Source organism: Rhagoletis zephyria, unplaced genomic scaffold (assembly GCF_001687245.7).
Source record: "Rhagoletis zephyria isolate East Lansing unplaced genomic scaffold, Rhagoletis_zephyria_1.1 Rzeph_scaffold_00017, whole genome shotgun sequence".
Classification (NCBI taxonomy): Eukaryota; Metazoa; Arthropoda; class Insecta; order Diptera; family Tephritidae; genus Rhagoletis; species Rhagoletis zephyria.
In genome coordinates, this window is record NW_016157101.1 from 776,799 (window position 1) to 799,163 (window position 22,365).

Genomic DNA, 22,365 nt, shown 5'->3' on the forward strand with positions numbered 1-22,365 from the left:
GTTCTCCATTGTCATTCCTTTGGCTGTTTCAGAATTTGGGGAATCTGTAACTTCATCAGCGTTTTTCGATTTTAGTTTTTGTAGTTCATTTTTAACCGACTTCCAAAAAAGGAGGACGTTATCAGTTCGTCGGAATATTTTTTATTTTATTTTTTTTTATGTGTTACCGCATAACTTTGGACCACGGCAACCGATTTCGATAATTCTTTTTGCATCGGAAAGGTAGTGTCTCAGAGGTGGTCCCATACTAATCTGGTTAAGATCCGATCAGCGGATCATGAGATATATATATATATATTTTTTTTTATATGAGAGTTGAAGTCGGTTTTTTTTGCTAAAAATTACTTGTTAATACTTTCTTCTGCGACTGGTTTGAACAATCCATGTCTATAGCGAGCTAAATAGGTGGATATGGAAAATAAATTATTGTTTTCCTGGAATGAAAATTTTGAACAAAATTCTGTTTTCAAAGTCGTGTCTGTCAGCGGAATCGGATAAGAACACTGTTATTTTTAAAAAAAAAGCACCCCGTTTTTTAAAAACATTTGAATCTCAGATACTTACGTAATTCTTATCTTATTAAAGGTCAGACCTATAGTCTTTTAATTATATGAGCATCGCTCCTCTTTATAGCCAGACGTTGATCATTTCTGCTGGAAATCCCTATTGAAGGAGCTTACTCTTTGACTTTAAATAGCAAAGAAGGGACAGTATATATCCATCCGAAAAAATATTGCCCGACAAGTAACAAAATTACTGTTCTTTAATTTTTTGCTAAAAATAAATTCCCCAAAGAGCCCCATTTGAAATTATTGAAACGAATATATGTAACGTCAAAAGCAAATCACGAAAATTTGGTTAAGAATTACAGTGCACAGCTTCTTTTTTTTGTGTCTAGCAGTTTTTTTAAAATTGGTCGAAAAAAATGATATTAAGGAAAGAAACCAATGCAGGTATTGAAAGAAGAGAAAACAAAAAATATTATTAAAAAGGCTGGGCTGCCTTTTACGTACGTCAAAGGTCAAGCAGAACTTGCATGACTGCCCATTTATTGCTCAGTTATATAGCTGAAGAAATAATAAGTTTAAATACATTTTTGTCTATGTTGATAAATATGAACAGTTTTGTTACACAAATACTCCCACGACCACAGGCAAAAATATTGGCTACAATTTGTCATTTTGTTTGCCATATATACGTTTTATCGGTACACTTGCACAACATTCGTATTCGCAAAAGCTCCGCATTGATTATTGCGAATGCGAAAGCGAATGCGAATGTTAAAAATAATGCGGAAGCTCCGCAGTTGCGAATGCAAATATTCGCAACAACCCTGGTACAAATATCCGAACCGTAACCAAACTGTCTTACTTATGCCATTTTCTAAAAACAAAAACTTTCTAAAATGAAACTGCAGTAGTTTTCATCTTATGTGGATAATTCTTGTCACAAATACCTGGTGCCCGTTTCTGAAACTCTTCTCTACCGATTGTTTTTCTACTGGTAGATAATATACGTCATTCTCTACTACTCATTAGCAGTAGAGAACAGGGCGGCGAATTTATATCTCAATTCGCCTTGGTAGAGAATTGTTACAGAAACGAGCTACTGGTTTCTTGCTTATATTTATGCATATATATTTTTGAGCAGCGCCACACCTTAACAGAAAATTCCGAGAATCCAAAATTGGTACTGTTACAAGTTGCATGGCATCATTTTAACTCGATCTCCACCCTCTTCCACGGATAACGGTACATCGGTTAGAGGTTTAAAAATATTTTNAAACAGAAAATTCCGAGATTCCAAAATTGGTACTGTTACAAGTTGCATGGCATCATTTTAACTCGATCTCCACCCTCTTCCACGGATAACGGTACATCGGTTAGAGGTTTAAAAATATTTTGTGTCAGCAATTTGTCATCAAACTGCATTAAATCGTATTACGTACTCTATCCTCTATCCAAAAAACTTTATTTTCGAACGTTTGCACAGGTGTATCAAATTCCTTCAGTTTGAAAACGCGCAAGACTTTTTAATGTTTTCATCCAACTTCACTAACTTCAAATTTTTTTTTACTTTTTCAAGAAACAAAAATTTTTCTGCTAGTGAATCTGGTAGCATGGTTTTAATGAAATGTCATAAACTTATTAAAAGTCAAGTGGTCGGCAACAACAACGAATGTCAATAAATGAAACTACTATCTATTTTTGTATCATGGAATTAATGACAATTTGTTTAAGTTATTTAGTTGTTCTTTTTTAATTAAATTATTAAAAAAAAAAACAAATAAAAAATAAATAAAATTAAAAAAAATAAAAATAATAAAATAAAACAAAAAATATTCCGGTAAATTCCTCGTGGTAGGCCCTGGATACTGCGAGTGTGAGAATTCGCAAGCTAATAACGGTTTAAATTATGAAAAAAAAAACTTTATTTTTTTTTACTAGTTAATTTACGTAACGTACGTACTTATAAATAGGGGGCAAAGCTTGTTCAAACTCCTTCTGTTTGATACCAATACCCATATTGTGATATTAAATAAATAAGCATACATTTTTCACAAACGTAAATGTAACTTTTTAGAAAGGTGACAATATACTTAAGATCTTTCTAAGAAATGGAATTAAAAATCGTACATTAGGGTAATACGTTAGGGTGATGAATTCTGTGATCTGGTCGGTAAGTACAAGAACGGGGTGATTCGACATCGATATATTCTACTTTGCGATCCTCCGACTGGTGTTGCGCATTTTTTTTTTTTTATGGAAAAAAGGAGCAACACATTTGACAAAAAAAAAATATCAAAAATCAACGGTAATCTTTAGAGGCTTGAAACTTGCACCTTATAAAATTTAATGGGTAACAAAACTGCACACTAAAAATGTTTCTAAGAAATAGAATTGAAAAGTTGAATATTTTGACGAAAACTTTTTGGTATTTCTTAATTATTCCGAAATCAAACAAAAAAATAATTCTGCTGGTTTTTGCTATCGAATGAACTATATTTTTATAAAGAAAAAAAAAAAAAGAAAAGTTTGGTATGGAAAATACAAATATATAAATAAAATCGTCATATTTTTGACGCTGACTGTATGTCTTGACAGGCATGCCTAATAGGTTGGTGTGCAATATATGGAAGTAAATGTGTGGCACCGTTTAATGGGATACAAAACTTCATACTCAAAATATTTCTATAAAATCTTAAAAAAGTCTAAAATAACCCAAAATTTTAGAGATTTTTCGAAATTTTAAGGCTATTAAAGCGGCCGCAAAAATTATCCCATCGGAAAATGAGATAACACGGTGCAATCTAATCATCTACACAACTTTTTCACTTTATCAGAATTTCGAAATAGAAAAAACAATTTTTTTCGCTCCACCCTAAACTGCCATATCTAAGTATGTAGCTGTTCTAAGGTATTAATATAATAATGCTATTGCACACTATTCAAAACTTAGGAAAAAACTTAGTTATGAAAGCTTCGATATCCTAGTCGATAAGGCGAAGATGCAAACTCCGCAAGTACCTAAAACAAAATCCTAGTAATTTGCCTAATCACTTCAGTTTGCGCTTGAGCTAATACTTAAAACAGCTACCATATATTGCACACATACATATATGTAGTATACTACAAATGCATTGAGTGGATAAATTTGTTAAATCATAGCCATCAAATTTAGTCTCAAACGAGTGAATGGCGCAGCGATTTGAGAAACTGATTTCGACTGCTTTTGTGAGAGCGAACAAAAGTGTCGCACAGCAATTTATTTCACTTATCTTTATACTATACACATATACACATGTGCATGTGTACATCTGTACATGTATACATAGAACATTGTTGAAAAACTTCTTGCACCTATTCAGTTAAGTACTTGTGTGTATGTTTGCGTGCGAGGGTGCGCGGTAGCCCGTGCCATATAACCGTATGATGGTATTTCAACTTGTCACATGATTATTAACAACATGACATGACATTATCTCGCTTCGCTGGCAACTACTAAGTACTTACGTACTACAAAATTCACATCGCGTTACACAGCTTCTTTGGCGGTGGCTAAAGTATGTATGTATGCCACAATAGCAAGTAAGTCCTGATTTATGATTTCGCACGAAATTTAGCTTGCAAACTCACTCATACATACATACAAACTTATTTATCTATGCAGTTCAACTGTTCAGCAGCTACTCTGCTGCTAATCCCCCTTCTTCTCGCTTCTTTAATGCTTTTAGCAGCAGCATCATATTTCGTCAGTGCATATATGTATTGCAAAAAGCTTTTTCTAAAATCTCTGGCTTTATGCGAAACAAACTAATCCAGTGGCAAAGCGTTGCTCTTAATACCAAAACTAGCGAGGAGGAGCTAAGCATAGCTTACTTGCACTGTGGCCGTAATGAGATAGTCTTGGGGGAAGCAAAAACAAGGTCAAATAGAGGAAGTGGATGGACTTTTGCGAGCAACAACACAAAAAATTCAGCCTCACACTACTTGGTGCACGGCACAGTTTCATTTCTTACAGAATTTTTTACTTTTTCATTACTTCTCTATTTTCTATGGTCCTATGGAAGTGAAATTTCTCTCGGCTAAGGGTCAGTTTTTCAGCGCCAGTTTCAACTTAGATCACGTAAACTGAGTTTAAATTGCACGTCAGGCTAACATTTGATTGACTTTTCTTAGTTTAAACCACAGCCGTGCACTGGAAAGCAGGCCCTAATTAACCAAGTTAATCTTGATCTTAATTCTACTCTAAATCTCAATCTCAAAATCAATCGTAATCTTGATCTTAATTCCACTCTTTTTCTTAATTTTAATCTTAATCTTGGTCTTAATCTTAATCTCCAACTAAATTTTAATACTATTCATAACCCCAGTCTTAATATTAATATTAATCATAATCAATATCTTTATCAAAACCTTTTTTTTAATCCCATTCTGCATATAAATCTTAATCTCAACCTCGATCTCAATTTTAGTCGTAATCTTAATCTTAATCGTCATCCCAATCTTAATCTTCACTTTAATTCAATCTTATATTTAATCCAAAACTTAATCTTAATCCTAATCTTAATCCTAATCATAATCTTAATCCTAATCTTAATCTTAAAAATATTCTTAGTATTAATTTTAATCTCAATCTTAATCTTAATCGTAATCCCAATACTATTATTAATGAATAACTCAGTGAGAGGGGAGACCAGTATGTTTGCATGTATGTGTATAAAAAAAATATTTATTGTACCAAAAAGTAGTGGGTAGGCACTGTGGCCAATGGTAATCAACTATTACCACCTCCGCATGGTTGTAAGCCATGCAGAGTCCGCAGAATGCTCCGGAAGCAGTGTCCGGAGGATGCATCCGACTAGGCAGAGCATACTTTGAAGTGCCATCTTATTGAAACTTAAGAAAGTTCAATTACTTGGCAGTTGAGAAGTGCATGTGCAAAAATTTCCTAAATTGCATAAAGGAAATTTTTGCACATGCAGCAGTACATAGCATGTATTTAGGCGCCTGGTGTTAGCAGACGCGCCTAAACAATTAATCTTACCCTTAATGTTAATGTTGATCTTAATCCTAATCTCAATCTTAATTTAAACCTCAATCCTAATCTTAATCTTGATCTTAATCGTGCCCAACCACGGTTGCCATCTTTCCCTTGCCACATTTCGCCTCGTAGGAGGTCTTATTTTCAGCCAACCGAGCGCACAGAAGTTTCACTTCAAAAGTAAATCGGTGGCAATTATATGAAAACGCTTTCTCGATTGATTATTCTAGAATTTTATGCTGAAAGAAAACTTATTTCGCGCTACGATTTTTCGTACTCAAATGACTTAAGTTATTCATGTCCTAGGCGACTTTATTGCGACGTTCAGTGAAATGCTATAATCTGCACTTAACAACATGAAAAGGTGGGCCTGAGCCTGAGGGTTAATCTCTCCAAAGCTGAATTAGTTCTGTTCACACCTTTCGAATTCTACAAATGCAGGGCGCAAATCTTAAATTGTCAAAGAGGTGAAGTTCGTAGGACTCATTCCCGGCTCTAAACATACGCGTGGAGATGGAATACTAAAGAGAGGAAAAGGAAAGCGCTCAATGTGTTGGTCTGGCGGGAACAAAGCGTGCAACGCCACGTACGCCTATGTACAACGAGAGCAATTTACGCGAGTGCTTCATACAATGACAAATGACTAACGATAAATGACTAAAAGACTAATGACTGACAAGTAATGAAAAAATACTAGGGGCTTGTATTAACAGATTCACGACAAATACCTTATGAATAACGAGTAATGACTAATCACTAACCACTAACTGATAACTTACGGTTAATGACCTTTACTACTGTGTTGATTTATTACTGGTAACGAATGACTTATGAGTAATGACTACATATACCGACGAATCGGTAACCTACTCCGTTTTTAAAGTCGGTTAAAAACGAAATCGTATGTACCTAGTTTCATTTTATGCTACAAAAACTACATATTTTAAAGAAAATATACTATTCTTTTATATGGAAATCTCTGAAATTATAAAAAAACCTTAGTATCTATTGTCAGAAGGTGTTTTTTAGCTATCAAAAATTATATCTTGTTAATGCAGAAAAAATTATGAATTAAAAAAGTTATTTTTTAATCACGAAGAAGAAAAAATAAATATTTACAAATAGCCCCTCATTGGTCAAGAGGTGGATGAGACCGGGTCGGACCCAATACGATAGGAAGAAAACTTTGCAATTATCCCACCTGGTTTTGTTTGCCACGGCGTATGAGTTATCTATCAACATCAACATTTACATAGATACATACATATGTACATACTTCTGTTGAAAGAGAATTTTAAGACACTGTAACTTTTCTGCTTATAAATTTAGTTTAACGTTTTCAAGGAAGAAACGCATCGCTTACTAAATATGTAATTTTTTGAAGAAGAAAGTTATATTCTTCGTTTACTAAAATATGTAATTTTATGAAGAAGAATATTGTATTCAATCTGGTAGATATAGATGTATTTGAAGCTAGCAGGTTAAGAAGGCAATCTTTGGTAAAAGGATCTGAGAAAGGTTTACAGTACTAAAAATTATCTTTTCAAAAAATTTCATGAAGAAAACTCGATTTCGGCTGTTTTTAGGACCCACCAAAGACGAAGATATGTATGCCCTTAAAATCTTCTCAAAGGAATATTTCAAACTAGAGGGGTAATTGCCAGCTTATTTTCGCGACTCAGTCTAAGATGGATCTATCACCCTTCTGTATACGGCGGGGTAGAGTACATGAGTTCCGATTATCAGATCGCGGTATTTAGCTTTGGCAACTTTGACATTTACTACCCTTTGGAAAAGCCTGGGAACTTAATATCATTCTAAGCGATGACGAGTTGCCATTTTCTTCCAGAAACTGTTTTTGAGAGAGAGGCGCTATGAAGAAGTCGGAGAGTGCGCGCACGAAAACCATCTGCATATATATAATTAAAGGAAGGAGTTGGGTTTCTGTACGAACATAGGACCATTGAGCATATAACCACCAGTTTCAGAACTTGCAGAGATGAGAAAAAATTCTTGTATTTCACCACAAAAATCTATGTAGCAGACCACTTTGCTCCACTGTAACCACTACTTTGCATTTGACTATTCGATATTATTACATCTCATTCCTTTGTGAATTTACTGGCCCTCATCATACTACGTTAACTAAAGCAGGGATCACACGATTTGTACATTTGTACACAAAATGCCAAATTTAGATTTGTCCACATTTGCGCATTTGGATAGCAATGTACAAATGATTTGTTTTGCGATCAGACGATTTGGCTGCCAAAGATCCAAATGATTTGGCACACATTTGCGCACAGCAGTAAAGTGACAAATATTGTCCAAATTCATTCACACGATTTAACCATTTGGTCATAAATACTTAAACAGCTGGTCCGGTGTCAACCATACTTTTGCATTTATGATTTCGTGAGATTTGAAGTGAAATAAACAAAAATAATATATACGCACAGGTACTCAGAATTTTGAATACACCCTCAAAATCTGGGCTGAAGGTAAAAAACGCGTTTTTCATAGGTTGAAGCATATACTTGCTCGTAACTTTATTTCTGTTTGCCCGATGAAAAATACTTACATATGCCATTTAAGAGAAAACATTTCGTTGTTTACAACCATTTATAAATGGTTAATTTATCTTGAGAATGGGCACCCTATGTATGTATACTAGTTAACAAAATGAAAAAATGTTAAAAATTTAAATTTTGCATATCGATGGCTGAGTGGAAGATCGACCTATCTCGAAGCCAGTTCAAAAACGCCCTGTCTCTGAAAATTTTTCAAGAACGCCCTACTTCAAAGTTTGATTGAAAAACGCCCTATTTCAGAATTTGGTTGAATAACGCCCTATCTCAGAATTCATTTCAAAAACGCCCTATCTCAAACGAAAATACATTGAAAATAAGCTGATATAGGGCGTTTTTGAATCGGCAGCTGAGATAGGCCGTTTTTCAATGAAATTCTGAAGTAGGGCGTTCTTGAAAAGTTTTCTGAGATAGCGCGTTGTTAAAAAATTTTCTGAGATAGGGCGTTTTCGAACTGGTTGCCGAGATAGGTCGATCTTCCACTCAGCCATCGATATACTCTGTAAGATTCCTTTCAGTGATCGGACTTCTACCACATTGTTGTAGATCTGCCACTTTTTTGAGCACACCTACCACACAAGGTCTGAAATCTACCACATATTCGCGTTTTTGAGTAGTTTTATTTTTGCTCAACATAATTTTCTTAATTTTAAGAGCAAAAATTGTCCAACACTAAACACTAACAACAGGCAGAATGGGAAGATAAAATAAACTGTAAAATAGTAAATTTTCTCAATATTCAATTTTTCGACATCAAACATGGTTTTATTGTGTTAAATTGCAAAACATATGATTTATAAAAAGAATTAATAGCGAAAATGATAAAAACCGGCTATTTTGTGAAAGCATTAGCAAATTTCAGTGCATCTCAAATTTCTAAAGCGTTGTTTACTTTTACTTGAGAATTGTCAAAATCGGCAAATCCCAAGCAGCATTTTTGGAACGAGCCACATTTGTTCGCTACATCGTGATGTGATAAAAAGAAAAGCTGGCAGCGCTCTGCAAGGTTGCAGAAATCTTTCAAAATATGTTCGAAACTGTAAAGGAAAAAAATTGCCAAAACCTACGCAATTTTTATCAACTTCAATCTTGCACTTTATTATACTAAAATTAATTTTGTTTTAGATTCTAATTAAAATGTTTGCAATTTAGGAGAAACCTTGCAGATTTTTTTTAATTTTTGGAAAAATTTTGATCCAAAACCTGAGATCTACCAGATTTTTTGAAATCTACCACATTTTTTTGAAATCTACCACATTTTTTTTAGATTCTACCACACAAATTTTTTTTAAGTCCGATCACTGATTCCTTTGCCATTTCTTAAGATAAATTATCAATTTAAACATTGTTGTAAGCAGCGAAATGTCTTATCTTGAATCACATACATAAATACGTATTTTTCACCGGGTAAACAGAAAAAAAGTTACGAGCAAGTATACCTGTGCGTCACCCTTTGAAAAACGCGGTTTTTGACCTTAAGCCCAGATTTTGAGGGTGTATTTAAAATTCTGAGTATGCAGATTTTACTGCTTGAATAGACCTACAACAAGTGTGAACCTCGAAAAAACTATATCCTTTTTTTTTTGTCACACAGTGTAAATTAGATCGTCTTTAATAATCTGTATATCGCCGTTTAAAGTACAAAACCGCGTATCAACAAAATGCAAAGCTGCCTATGTGAGGTTGCATAAATTATTGTCTAGATAGTAAAAACACTCATATTTCAAAATGGTTCTCTTTTTTATAAAGCAATCGCATTTCTGGATAGTATATTTCAGGACGAATGGATAAGGATTAAGCCAAGAGTTTGTGTGAGCAAATTCAATTTTTGGCAGCCAATGTCAGTTACGCGATTTTGCAGAATGACGATACGCGGTTTTGTACTTTATACGACGATATGTATGTATGTATATATGTATAGCCAGCAAAAACTGCGGAAAGAGATCCGAAAACTGAAAGAAAGGTGAATAGTAAAGTGCCACGAAGGGTTGTGAAGCGAATACTTTTCCGGTTGGTTTTCTGAATTTTTTCATTCTGAACTTCAAATATGCTTTTTCATAGTTAATTATACTCAGAAATTAATTATACTTTTAATATGTTCGTCTGTCGGCATAAGAACCTGGGACCTCATGAAGGTTACAAATAGTCGCACGCTTCTCTGCACACTCAGCTACTGTCGAATACGTATATGTACATGTTTCAGTTTGAGCAAATATTTTAAAATTATTGTTTTCAAATAACGTGATATTTTTCGGTAGTTTTCGGATACGAATATTATATTAAATAATAAAATTTTACCAAAATTGGAAAATACAAAGGTTCACAAGCACGAAATGGCAATACCGCTCAACAATATTTGTATATTTGTCACTGGCATTTGTCATCAAGTGGCAAATCAGATATTTGGTCATTTGCGTAATTTTTATTTGGCTTATGTAGCAGCATTGCGTTCACACGATTTGGCCACCAGGGTTGTTTTTCATTTGCCACAAGAAGGCAAATATTTGGCTTTTCTGATAAATGACAAATGTAATTTAGCGTTCATATGATTTGTCTATGAATTTGACAAATTTTTAGCCAAATGTACAAATCGTGTGATCCCAGCTTTAGTATCAATGTGAATATGCAGGCTGGTTGCTGGAGAGACATGTAGTTAAAAGAGCATGCCATTACTTGCCGTTCAGTGCTTCACCCTGTGTCCCTATAGAAAGCTAATCAATTTGATTTTACATGGAAATTACTTGCGGCGGGGATTGCTTAACTCGGTTAACTTTAAATTGTTGTTAGAAGTTGAAATTAGACGCACACATACATATGTATGTGTGGAAGCATTCACCAAATTTCACTCCCCTCTCCTTCCCTCCTTTGGCAACATCAAATTACTACAAGTCGACTCCATTTATGCGCCATACTTACAACTAACTATTACGCAAAATTTCCAGCAGTTCAATGTACAAGTTTCGATATACGCATCCGAATATAAATGGGTATAAATTGATGGGTATGCAGTTATGCATTTGGTATGTTGCAACTGATTGCACAAGCGCTGATGAAGAGCAGTATTAAAAGGGAAACAGCGCAACATTTACACGCCAGTTACTGATATGACCGTCACACGCTCACTCACTTGCTCACAGTTGCTTAGTGAATAAGTTGAGTTAGTGCAGAATGTAACGACGATGACATACTTAGTATATAACAATGTTACGTTGGCATAGTCGATCATCAGGCGGGCACACAAAGACATGCATGTCCACCTATATAGACAACCAGAGTATGTATGTATGTATTTTAATATTTTGCTACTTGTATTGTGTCTGACTTTATCGAGTTAATCAAGTTATTAGGTCGATTGCTTGCGCTACAATGCAAAGTGTCTCCGGGCTAACGACAAACTCGCACAAGCATTCCCTCACATACTGACTCTTCAATATGTACAAGCTCGCGCTAAAGCCATCGAGTATGAATTTCATAGCTGATTTTATCCTTAGTAACCACTATTTTGCCAAACATAGTGCCATGGCTTAAGCTTCTTTAGTTTAATTACTTGAATTCGGTAGGATTAGATGTGGATATGCAGTTAACTGTGTACATACATAGCAGCACTTCATGCAAACCCTGTAGGAAACAAGTAAGAAAGTCTAAGTTCGGGCGAAGCCGAACATTAAATANCATAGTAGTATGCACCCTAATGATGCGGATTTAAGGAGTTTCCAAGCTAGATAATCTTTCATCCTTGAGTCCTTCACTTAAAAAGCTTTACCAGTGGGTTTTCGGGATCGCTAAATACAAATCCGCTGCCAGAATTGCAAAATTCAAAATGGTGGATCCAATGTGCCGTCTGTTAAAGCTTGACCTTTTTAACTAAAAATTCTTAGAAAGATTTTAAGTATGCAGTTTTATAGCCCACACTGTTTTAGTATCACGAAGTGCAAGTTTGAAGTAGCTAGGATTTTTGATTTTTGACAATTTGTTTTGTTGGCAGTGCCAGTCATTTTCTTCCATACGAAGTATGTTCGATGGATATGAAGAAAATGAGCAACACCTTCAACAAAAGAAAAAATCCAAAAAAATCAACGGTAAGTCACAGCTGCTGCGGCTAGTCGCAAAAAAATCTCCCATACAAATTGACCCGCCCTAGTATACATACATAACATACATATACAGATGTTAATAGAGATTTCTTGACTAGTGATTAGGAATATGTGGCTCGCGCATTTCGTGGATACGTCGACCATTATTCCGCTTCACAAACTTAGCACTAATGTACTCGAATTGGAAAAAAGAATTACGCACGCTGCCTTGGAAATACTTGGATGAATTCAATTAAAGTTAAATGACTAACAAATAACAGTTAAGTAAGCTTCTAAGCCTGTCGTAGGAGTAACTGAGGGCAAAAGCTCAATGTCTTACAAATAAAGCAAGTAAAATAAAATAAAACTGTAAATTAAATAAAGGAAAAACAAAATTAAATTAAACAAATAATAAATATATTAAACAAACATTAAAGACGCTACATTCTAACAAGTTTTAGCTATTTTTCTTTAGTATATTTAATTTTTATAATTTTTTTTATAAAAGTGTAGCTCATTATGTCAAAAAACATATATTTTAAAATTTCAAACTTTGTACAAAAATTAGGAAAAATCGACAAAGTTTCATTGTAACTGCAAACTTGTTAATCAGTTTTCTTTTCTTGAGAAAAAATTCAGTATGCAATTTTACATCCGTTTAAAGTTTAGTATGATAAAGTGCAAGTGTGAAGTTGCTAAAAATTTCCGTTGATTTTTGAAAATTTTTCTTTTGACGGAGTCAGGTATTTTCTCCCATACAATGCACTTCACTAACGCAACCCCACTTCTACCAACAACACTACCGAAAAAATGCTCTCCCAGAAAATCGCTCGTAACAAAGTTGACCTTTCTCAAGACTCTGGCTATGTCTGGACGATACGTCTTAATTCGACTATGATGGCTATTTGACAGATTTCCAATTTTATTCGGGAATCATAAAAACGTTTAAATTTACACATGTATGTACAAAGATCACTTAGGTCTGCCTTATGTGTATACCAAAAAATTATTTCAGTAGACATGATTTTGTATTTTTGTAAGGACTAGAGAAATATAAAAAAAAGATTTAAAAAAAATTTTCAAATCAGGCCTTGTGAAGTGATGATGAGGATAAACAGAAATTGCAGTCCTCTGAGCATTATATTTATACCATTGCAACAAATGGAGCACTATAATTTTTCAGATTAATTCTTCATGAGTAAACTCTTCGTTGCATTTATGAAAACTCCCGATAAAATGAAAATATTTTGCTTTGATATGACTAAAACATTTATAAAATGTCATTTCTGCAAGCAATGTGTGTACGTAGTGAATGGATTTGAAAGAGCTGAATTTATTTAGAAATAAACAGCATAGAAATCCAAAAAAAAAAACTCAATGCGAAAACAATAAAAACATTAATGACAGTTAGTAATTGGGCAACTCATGAGTAGAGGCAATGATTGCCACAAAAGGCTATGCCTGGCTGTGTGTGTTTGTGTGTGTGTGTGTGCAGACCTGCAAATGTGGCTGGCATCCTTTTTAAAATGATGTGCCCGTACTCAAATATGGACAGTTGTGTATTCATTTGTTGCCGGCATTCATAGGGATTTCAAAAGCAGAAGACATGTAAAAGTTCAGTACAGTCGGCACAGAGAATCGAAACGATAGGCTATGAACAGCACAAAAAGAAAGCTTAAAAATACGTCCTTTCGACAAAGGAAGCATATAGGAAGAGCGTTGGTGTTTGTGGCGAAACACTCAGTACACTCGCGCACACATTTTACTCGCACACTCCCCACACACACACGTTGTTTGTGTACATTTCGTATATAAATATTTACGTATTGCCTTACTTGCAAAGTTGACAGTTTCAATCCGAATGTTATCGCCCACTTTAAGTGGCGTCAGGTACGAACGGCACACGGCACACCCACCGTAACTCAGAATTCAGATTCGAAATAGTGACAGGACAAATGGATGCCTTAAGGCAACGAACGTTCTTAGTGTCGCATGTAACTGGCGGCTTGGAGTGGCAGTATCGTCAGCTACGACAGCACACCGAATGGTTGAAGCACTTACTTTACTCCCTTAGTGAATGGGAGTACCACCCAATTTCACAAGAGCACCCACACACACACACACACACATACATAAACACTCGCAAAAACTTTGAAGCATGTAATCACAAGCATATCGTTGCATAAGTGTCATTGAGCATCACATTGCAGTACCGGCACTATCGTCGTCGTCATCGTCATCATCATCAGCAGTAGTAATAGCAACAGCAGCTACAAAAGCAGCATTTGGATTTTGCAGTACCATTGAGAAAGTCATGGCCATCAACATTCTGCTTACTACACCATGCGTTGAGGAAGGCAACGCAGTTCTTTGGATAACGAAAAGAAGGCATGGAAGTGATATGGGTTTTGGAAAATTTTTTTGTGGCAACAGTTTTAGGCTCTAAGGTGGTAAAGGTAAAGTTTGATAGTGCGAAAGTATTGGCTTTGAATAGTGTGGTAATTGCAATATATACATATACATATAACACGTATATAAGTACATTAGGGCAGAGTTATTTGCTCGGAGCAAAATTTTCGCAGAAAGTGTACAGCAAATTCAAATTCTACGATTAATTCTAACCCAAAATTTCGAACAAAATATACACCAAAAATTACGTTTGAGCCGCACAATGTTCGAGAGGGGCTTTCTTGGTAAGTTTGCGATCAAAATAGAATTAATTATGCTCTGTGACAAAACTATTATTTCATGCTCTATAAGTTCATAGCAAGGTTCATAATACTTTATAGAATCCAAATATGTATGGTGGAATGTATTAGAGAAGACCATGTTAGCCAGAAAGCTAGAACATGTTCAACGAACTGCACTCATTGGCGTCCTGGACAGTCTAATATTCTTGTAAGTCTCAACTTTGATAACACGATCCAGTGCGTGGCTAGCTCTTTTTCCTTCCACTCATATTCCCTCTAGGGATGAATATACAAAAGACAGTAGTTGAAAGGAACCACCGGATGAGCCCAAGTTTGACCGAACGGTTGTTAGAGGAGAATTTAGCAAGAAACTTTCCACCAAACTTAGCAGTCGATTGACTGGGCCCCTATCGCGGCATACGAATGATTACTGGAATCAAATGCGACGATTCGGGGCCTCCTGTTTGGTGCGTCAGCATCAAGGCAGGTAAATATCTACCCTAGTCTCGCTCATGACACACTTAAAGCCAGTGGAGGTATGCCTTACCTCTCTCTCGGTCGCTTCTGAGTATTTCCTTCTCAGACACATACACGAAACTGTATCATCCACCATGATATGGCCCAGAGAGGGACATCTTCGAGTCGGTCATACTGAGAAAAAAGGGAATGAGAGATCCTTTGGTTGCATATTTGCAATTTTAATAATGTTGCTCGTTCATTATCAATACATATGACTGAACCGAAAAATGCACTGTATCAGTCTGGCAAAGGCCGTATATCTCTAGAGATGCTGCTCTATACTATCCTCATCGACGATACCTATGATGGCCAAATTTGTACTTATGGAATGTACTCCGTAATCAGTCTTATTAAGATTCATAGTACAAATTTTCTGTTTGTGAAGGTTCATTACGACTTCTGTGAGGCATCTGTAATCCTTTAATTGATTTTTTAATTGATTTTTTGCCTGGAAAGGGTGATTATCTATTTTAAAAGTTCGCATTTTTATTTAATTTTACGCGTACAATATTCACGCATATCAATTAGCAAATTTTGGCAAAACCATGAGCATTCTACAAATTTCAAGGGATTCAATACAACAAACAAGTTCTCAGCAATTACCAACCACAACAAGTGAATTTCTCCGCCGGGTAAAATTAAATTTAGAGAAACTAAAATAGCTACTGAACCCATCACACACACAAACAAACAAATCCCATTAATGCATATATACTTACAGTGGCTCAAGAAAGTGTTCACATGTTGATTTTTTTTCTAATATTTACAATGTTTTTCAATTGAAATATTTTGTAATTTTTTGTAAAACAATATTGTCCAGGGTTTAACCAAAACCGTATATGTACACTCACGGCAAATAAATTTTGGCGCAGAGAATTTTTCAAAATACATATATGCTAAAATTTTTCTCCGCAATTTTTTTTTTATAAAAATATGATACAAAGAAAAATATAATTTCTTAACTTTGTGCAAAACTTAGGAAAATTCAATAGATTTCAATTTTAAACTTTTAAATCCGATTTTTTTGAGTATGCAGCTTTGTAGCCCGCTAAATTTTAGTATGAAAAAAATGCCAGTTTGAAGCTGCATAAAAATTCGCGTGATACTCGAGAATATTATTGTTTTATTGTTTTATTTTTTTATGAAGGTGTTTTGTAGTCTTTCGAGTTTGCACTTTATTACACCAAACAACTGCATACTCAAAACATTCTAAAAATCTGATAAAAAAAGTGGAAAATTTGCATGGAAATTTATTGCATTTTCCTGAGTTTCACACAAAGTTTAGAAATAATATTTTTATTATTATTATTATTTTTTTTGTTGTAGTATGACTAAATTTTTATATAAAAAATGGCGTAAAAAAATCAAATCAAACTTGTCGTATATATTTTGAAAAATTCTCTGTGCCAATACTTTTTGCCGTGAGTGTGCCTTTTAAACTTTATACAAAATTTAGAAAAATTAAACAAAAAAATTCATTAAAATTTCGAACATTTTAATCCAATACTTTATAATATTTTGGGTACGCATAAATTTTTTTTTAATAAAGTGTCGGCTAAAAAATTGCGTTGATTTTTTTTTCTTGAGGGATTTTTGCACTTTTTTCCAAAAAAAATATAAATTTCTCATGAAATAATATGCACAAGACCATTCGCAAAACAAAATTTATATGCAGTTTTTTTAAATTTGCATTTGTTATCTACAAAAAACCGCAAGTCGTCAAAAAAATATATGTATATATAAAATCAACGCGGGTTTTTAGACACTTGAACCACACTTGCTCACACAAAAATGTTCTCGAATTGAGTATAAAAAGTTGGAAAAATTTCTGAATTTTTCTAAATTTTGTAAAGGATTTAAAACGTCGACTTAAATGGTTTTAGTTAAAACACGAACCACATTTTTATAAAAAAAATTTAACTTGAAAAACATTCTGAATATTTAAAAAATCGACATGTGAACACACGTTTGATTCACTGTATCTATGTATGTATTTTAATTTGTAATAATCAATCGTAAATACGAATGCCTATGTGTGTTTGTACGTACGCATATCAATTTACATTTGCAAGGCATTAGCATATATCTGGCTACATACATATCTGTAGTAAGCCGCGTCTATCGCATGGCATAGTCAAAGTTGTAGTTTCGAATGTTTACAAATTTCATAGCATATGTTAAGGCGTTGTAAAGCTGCATGTATCGTAATTTGTATTCTATGTATCAATTCCCTGCGGCTGTGTGAGTTCACATTCGCATACCCAATGGCGTTTACAAAGTGCGATGCGTACAAATTTGTTGGTATTTGTGTTGCGGTTGTTTCAGTGGCAACCCATTTCTGGTTGCGAAATTAATTCGCTGACTGTTGCGGTGGTATAATATTCCAAGCACTCGTACATACAACAATAATAACAACAATAATAACAACAATAATAAAGCGAGCAAAGAACAGAATACATATATCTATGTACCAGCAACAATAATAGCAGAATCAAACATTTTCTCTAAATGACTGAAACGGCTCGTTGGCTGACTGACTGACTGACTGACTGACTGACTGACTAATGCCACAAACAACAATGAGCTATTCAACTGTAAAATGGACCGGTGGAGCAATCAATATTCCCATATATGTACATACATATACAGTCTAAATACGAATGCACCGAAGAGTTGGATGAGTGAGACCATAAGTGCAAGAACGCTCTAATGAATGCCTGGATATGCAAAATATTGATGCCGATGTGGGTCAATGATTTTGAAATTGTTATTTCTTCTCGTTTTTAATTTATATGTCAGAAGGATCTTGCCTAGATTATGCCGCATATGAAATACCGAGCGAAGCTTAGGGAGCTGGAAAGGATAGTAGCGAATCTGCAATAATTCGTGGAATACCCGCTACGGCAGCTTACTTACATACATACTTATATGTTTGTATGTTTATACATTCAGCTTCAATTGACTTCGCTTCGGATAATGAGCACATAGTGAGCCAAGTGCAACTAAACGAAATTATAGCAAATATGTGGGAGTAAATAGTTACTGAAGTATTCCAATTGGAGGCGGCATGACGTCAACGAGGGATAACTAAGTGGAATGTATGGAGGTTGAAAATTTATTTTTGTAGGTAGTAGATATATTGCTACAACGAATATAGATAGTCCAAGGCCAACGGTTTCTTTTTTTGACTTTGTTAATTTGCTTGATTTAAAAGCTCTAGAGGGAAACTGATGAAAGTTTGACAAACATACAATTCTAAAAAAATTTTGTGTAAATGATTACTTCATAAAACTCTTAATTACAGAATTAATTCTTCAAGTCTGAATCGGAAGTTCGTTATAGAGAAGCTTGACTGTACATATGTATGCACGTAAAAATATGTAGAAAATGCAGCTACTCACTTGATTCTATTGTAGACCAACAATTCGGCAATATCCCGTCCGAGCCCTGAGTAGGTAGTCTCTACGAACACGAGCACCTTCGGATCGATGCGCAGTCGTGCCTCCGATCGATGATCGGGCGCTCTTGATGACTCACGCGTATGCTTCCCGCTAACCATGCGGCAGTTTATAAGCGGCGAGGGGCGGGTGTCACGCTGAATTAAACTGCAAATAGAAATAAGAAGAAACATTTAAATACATTTATATAAGGTGTTGGATTAGAAATATTAAAGTACATAAGGGTGTGTGTACATATAAATCTATGTTAGCGAACAACTATGTGCTAGAGGTCTAGAGACAAAATTTGAATTGGTCGAACAAGTCTTAGGTACATCATTAGTTTTTTAAATAGATACAAAAAAAATCTTTGAAATCAGGAAGTCGGAAATCGGGCCCACCAGGCAAATGGCACTATGTATGAACTAAAAGACCGCTTGTACTTTTATTAAATTTGTAGAGTTTAGGCTAAAATCATCGTTACAAAAAATATGCCTGAGCTTCAACCGAGTTTTTATGTATAAGGGCCAATATATTCCTCAATTTGCTAGTTGTTTGAGGGAAATTAATAAAATAAGTTACTAGTAAAAACGAGTATTTTTAAAGCAAGCCTTCTAAATATGAACGAAATCAGGCCATAAATACTGGTTTACCAAACCACCTATCGGCAAAATTTTTATTAGAGTTATTCCTTTTCATGTAGTAAATATACGTGCTAAGTTTGAACCAAATCGGACTATAAATATGGGGTTTTCAAAAATTTCGACACGTGCGCCACCTATAGGATTAACTCATCTTTCGTGTTGTATTGTCATCGGGTTCTAAGGCGAAGTGAAGTTTCAAGTCTCTGAGTCATCGGAAAGTTGGTAAAAAATTGATTGCAAGATTTGCCCCTAACAAACGTACTTACATACATATGTACATACATACATACGGAGTAAGTTAAATAAAAACTTGTAAAATTATTGTAAAAATTACACTGGTTTACAGCAAAAATGTTCTATGTATGCCACTATCCAATTCCTATAGAGAATTGCTCAGTGATTCCGAAAATCGACATAATTTTTTTTCTATAGATAACTTTACGAGATATTTGCCATTTACCGTTATTTGGCTTAAAAATCCTACGAACCAATTAAGCATTAGCACACACAAGGGGTGGGTTTTGGGGTTCAAACCCCCCCCTAAAGCTAATAACCTCAAATACAAACCGTATCTTAAAGCTAAGAATCCAGCTCTCAAGGAAATTATAAGAAATATTTATTATAATTTCTGTTGCCTGAAAAAGCGCTTTGCTTTTGCTGTAAATTTCTATGAGGAAATAAATATACGAGCATTTTTTTCTTGAGAGCTGCAAACTGATTTAAGAAATTTTGGTAGAAGAAAATTTCTTTTCCATTTCCCGTCCGTCGTTTTATATGAATTTTTCGTTTTTCTTGACAGTTCAGTTAATTTTTTCGGTATTTGAAATATTAAAAAAATTTAGCAATCGTGAAAAATCACCATCTCTATCGAAAACCAGAAACCAGAAATCGAAAAAATGAGCATAAAAGTGCAAAAATTTATGGAATCAATAAATTTATTTTTACTGACTCTTTTAAAATTGTTTAATAGGTACTTTTAAAAGTTGAGCGCATCTTGAGTTTATAGAACTTTTTATTAAACAAGTAGTTTTTAAGGAAAGTAGTTTTAAGGAAAGAAAAGTGTTTGAGTTCTGTTACTCTTATGTAAATAAAGTGCAGTTTATGGATTTTAAAACGTTTATTTATTTATTACATACTGTATATAAAACTTGTATGAATGTATTTTAAAGAGCGTATTATCGGAAGCAAATTTTCAGTATTTTCCGGTGATATATATTCAGAAATATAAAACCCCCCCTAAAATATATTCCTGGGTGCGCCCCTGCAATTAAGTAATCGTAATACGAGATACGGGAAATGAAATCTAATAAAATTCTCAATAAGTCGCATATAAATCACTTTTCGATAGCCCTAATAGTTCCAGAGAAATTGATTACTCATTTCTGACACCTCTTGCTTTCGATGCAAACACTCTACCTACTCAGCTGTGCGTGGCGTATAAATAAGACTATTTCCTGCTCATATTTCATACAAAAAATCCGTGCGCATTTTTATTTTGCCAATCATTACTTTCTTATTTATCCATTGATTTTCTTTATTGATAGCTTAATTTTTTTCTAAGGGACCAGGCTTTAACACAAATAACAAAAATTTATCCAGAAACTGTTTTTTTTTTAATTTTTTCCCTGTTATATTAAAGAAAGAAAATTTAAGTAAAAAACTAAAATTAGAAAAAGAAAAACGTTTCCAAAAGTTAAATATCAAAAAATATTTTTTCAAACAAAATCTAAAATTAATAGAAAAATAAATTAAAAAAGTAGAAACATTAAATAAAAAGTAAAATAATTAAATTAAATTAATTATTTAAAAACTAAAAGCAAATTATTTAAAAAACCTAAAAGTTTAGAAACAAGTTTCTAAAAATTAAACGATAAAAATATTTTTTTTTAAACAATAAAATCAACAAATTAAAAGAAAACTAAATTAAAAAAGTAAAAAAAATTAACATAAATTAAATTAAAAAAAACATATTTTTATTTTTAAAACAATAAAATGATAAATTAAAAAAATAATAATAATAGAAAAGAGAAACAAATTAATTAAAAAAAAAAAACAACATATTTCAAACTATCTTGCCAACTGTCTTTCAATTGTGTTAAAAAAGACTTACAACTACTTTAGTCAGAATTGCCCTGTTAGTTTCATTTTACAAGGATGTGAAAATCCCTGCTGGGTTATAATAGTATGTTGTACATGCGTGCTGGTTTTATAGTATGCATGTAAGTGTACGCGTAATGTATGCGTGAGTGTCGAAAGCTGTCGCTTCAAAGTTGAGTGATGAGATTGCCTTTTTCCTGCATTCCGAAGAAAAACAACAGCAAATGGCATAAACAATAAAACAAAATTGTTTGTATGCATTTGCATAAAAGTTGTCACACAAACACACAGACACACACATACCCACACGCATGCATGTATTCGGTGGCACGCGACATGCAAGCGGCGGGCAATAGGCGCGGCGGCGCAAGGATGCCGGAAATGCAATTACTCTACAACTAAGTAATAAAAATAAAAACAGCACTAAATTAGCATAAACCTGGCAAAGTTTTTCCGACACCATCAAACCTTCCTTCAACAGCCAGCTGCTGCCCAGCCCAGTGTTAGCCCAGTGCATGGTAGAGTAAGAGTTAGCAGAGCCATCGCGGCCATGTCGTTTTTGTTGGCATTGGCACTACTCGCCTTTCGCCTTTTCTGATTTTTGTATACTTGTGTTGACTCATTTGCAGGGCAAAGCAAACTTTTGCGGTTTTTTTGCCATTTACTACGTCATATTATATGTAGCTGTTTTGTTGTTGTTTAGTTGTGTTAGCTTGGCTGCTAATGTGGTTGCTTTGTGCTCTACTTTATTTATATTAACTTTACACACTACA

The 22,365-nt window shown here is 34.1% G+C and overlaps 1 protein-coding gene across 8 annotated transcripts in view; it reads right to left on the reverse strand.

Moving 5' to 3' along the window:
* sfl (N-deacetylase and N-sulfotransferase sfl) overlaps window positions 1-22,365 on the reverse strand; it is a 248,848-nt gene that overhangs the window by 51,363 nt on the left and 175,120 nt on the right. For all 8 annotated transcript variants that reach the window (XM_017613546.1, XM_017613521.1, XM_017613513.1 and 5 more), the window contains one exon: window positions 18,816-19,019. In XM_017613546.1, coding sequence (XP_017469035.1) covers window positions 18,816-19,019 — 204 coding nt within the window. The remainder of the gene's footprint in view (window positions 1-18,815; window positions 19,020-22,365) is intronic.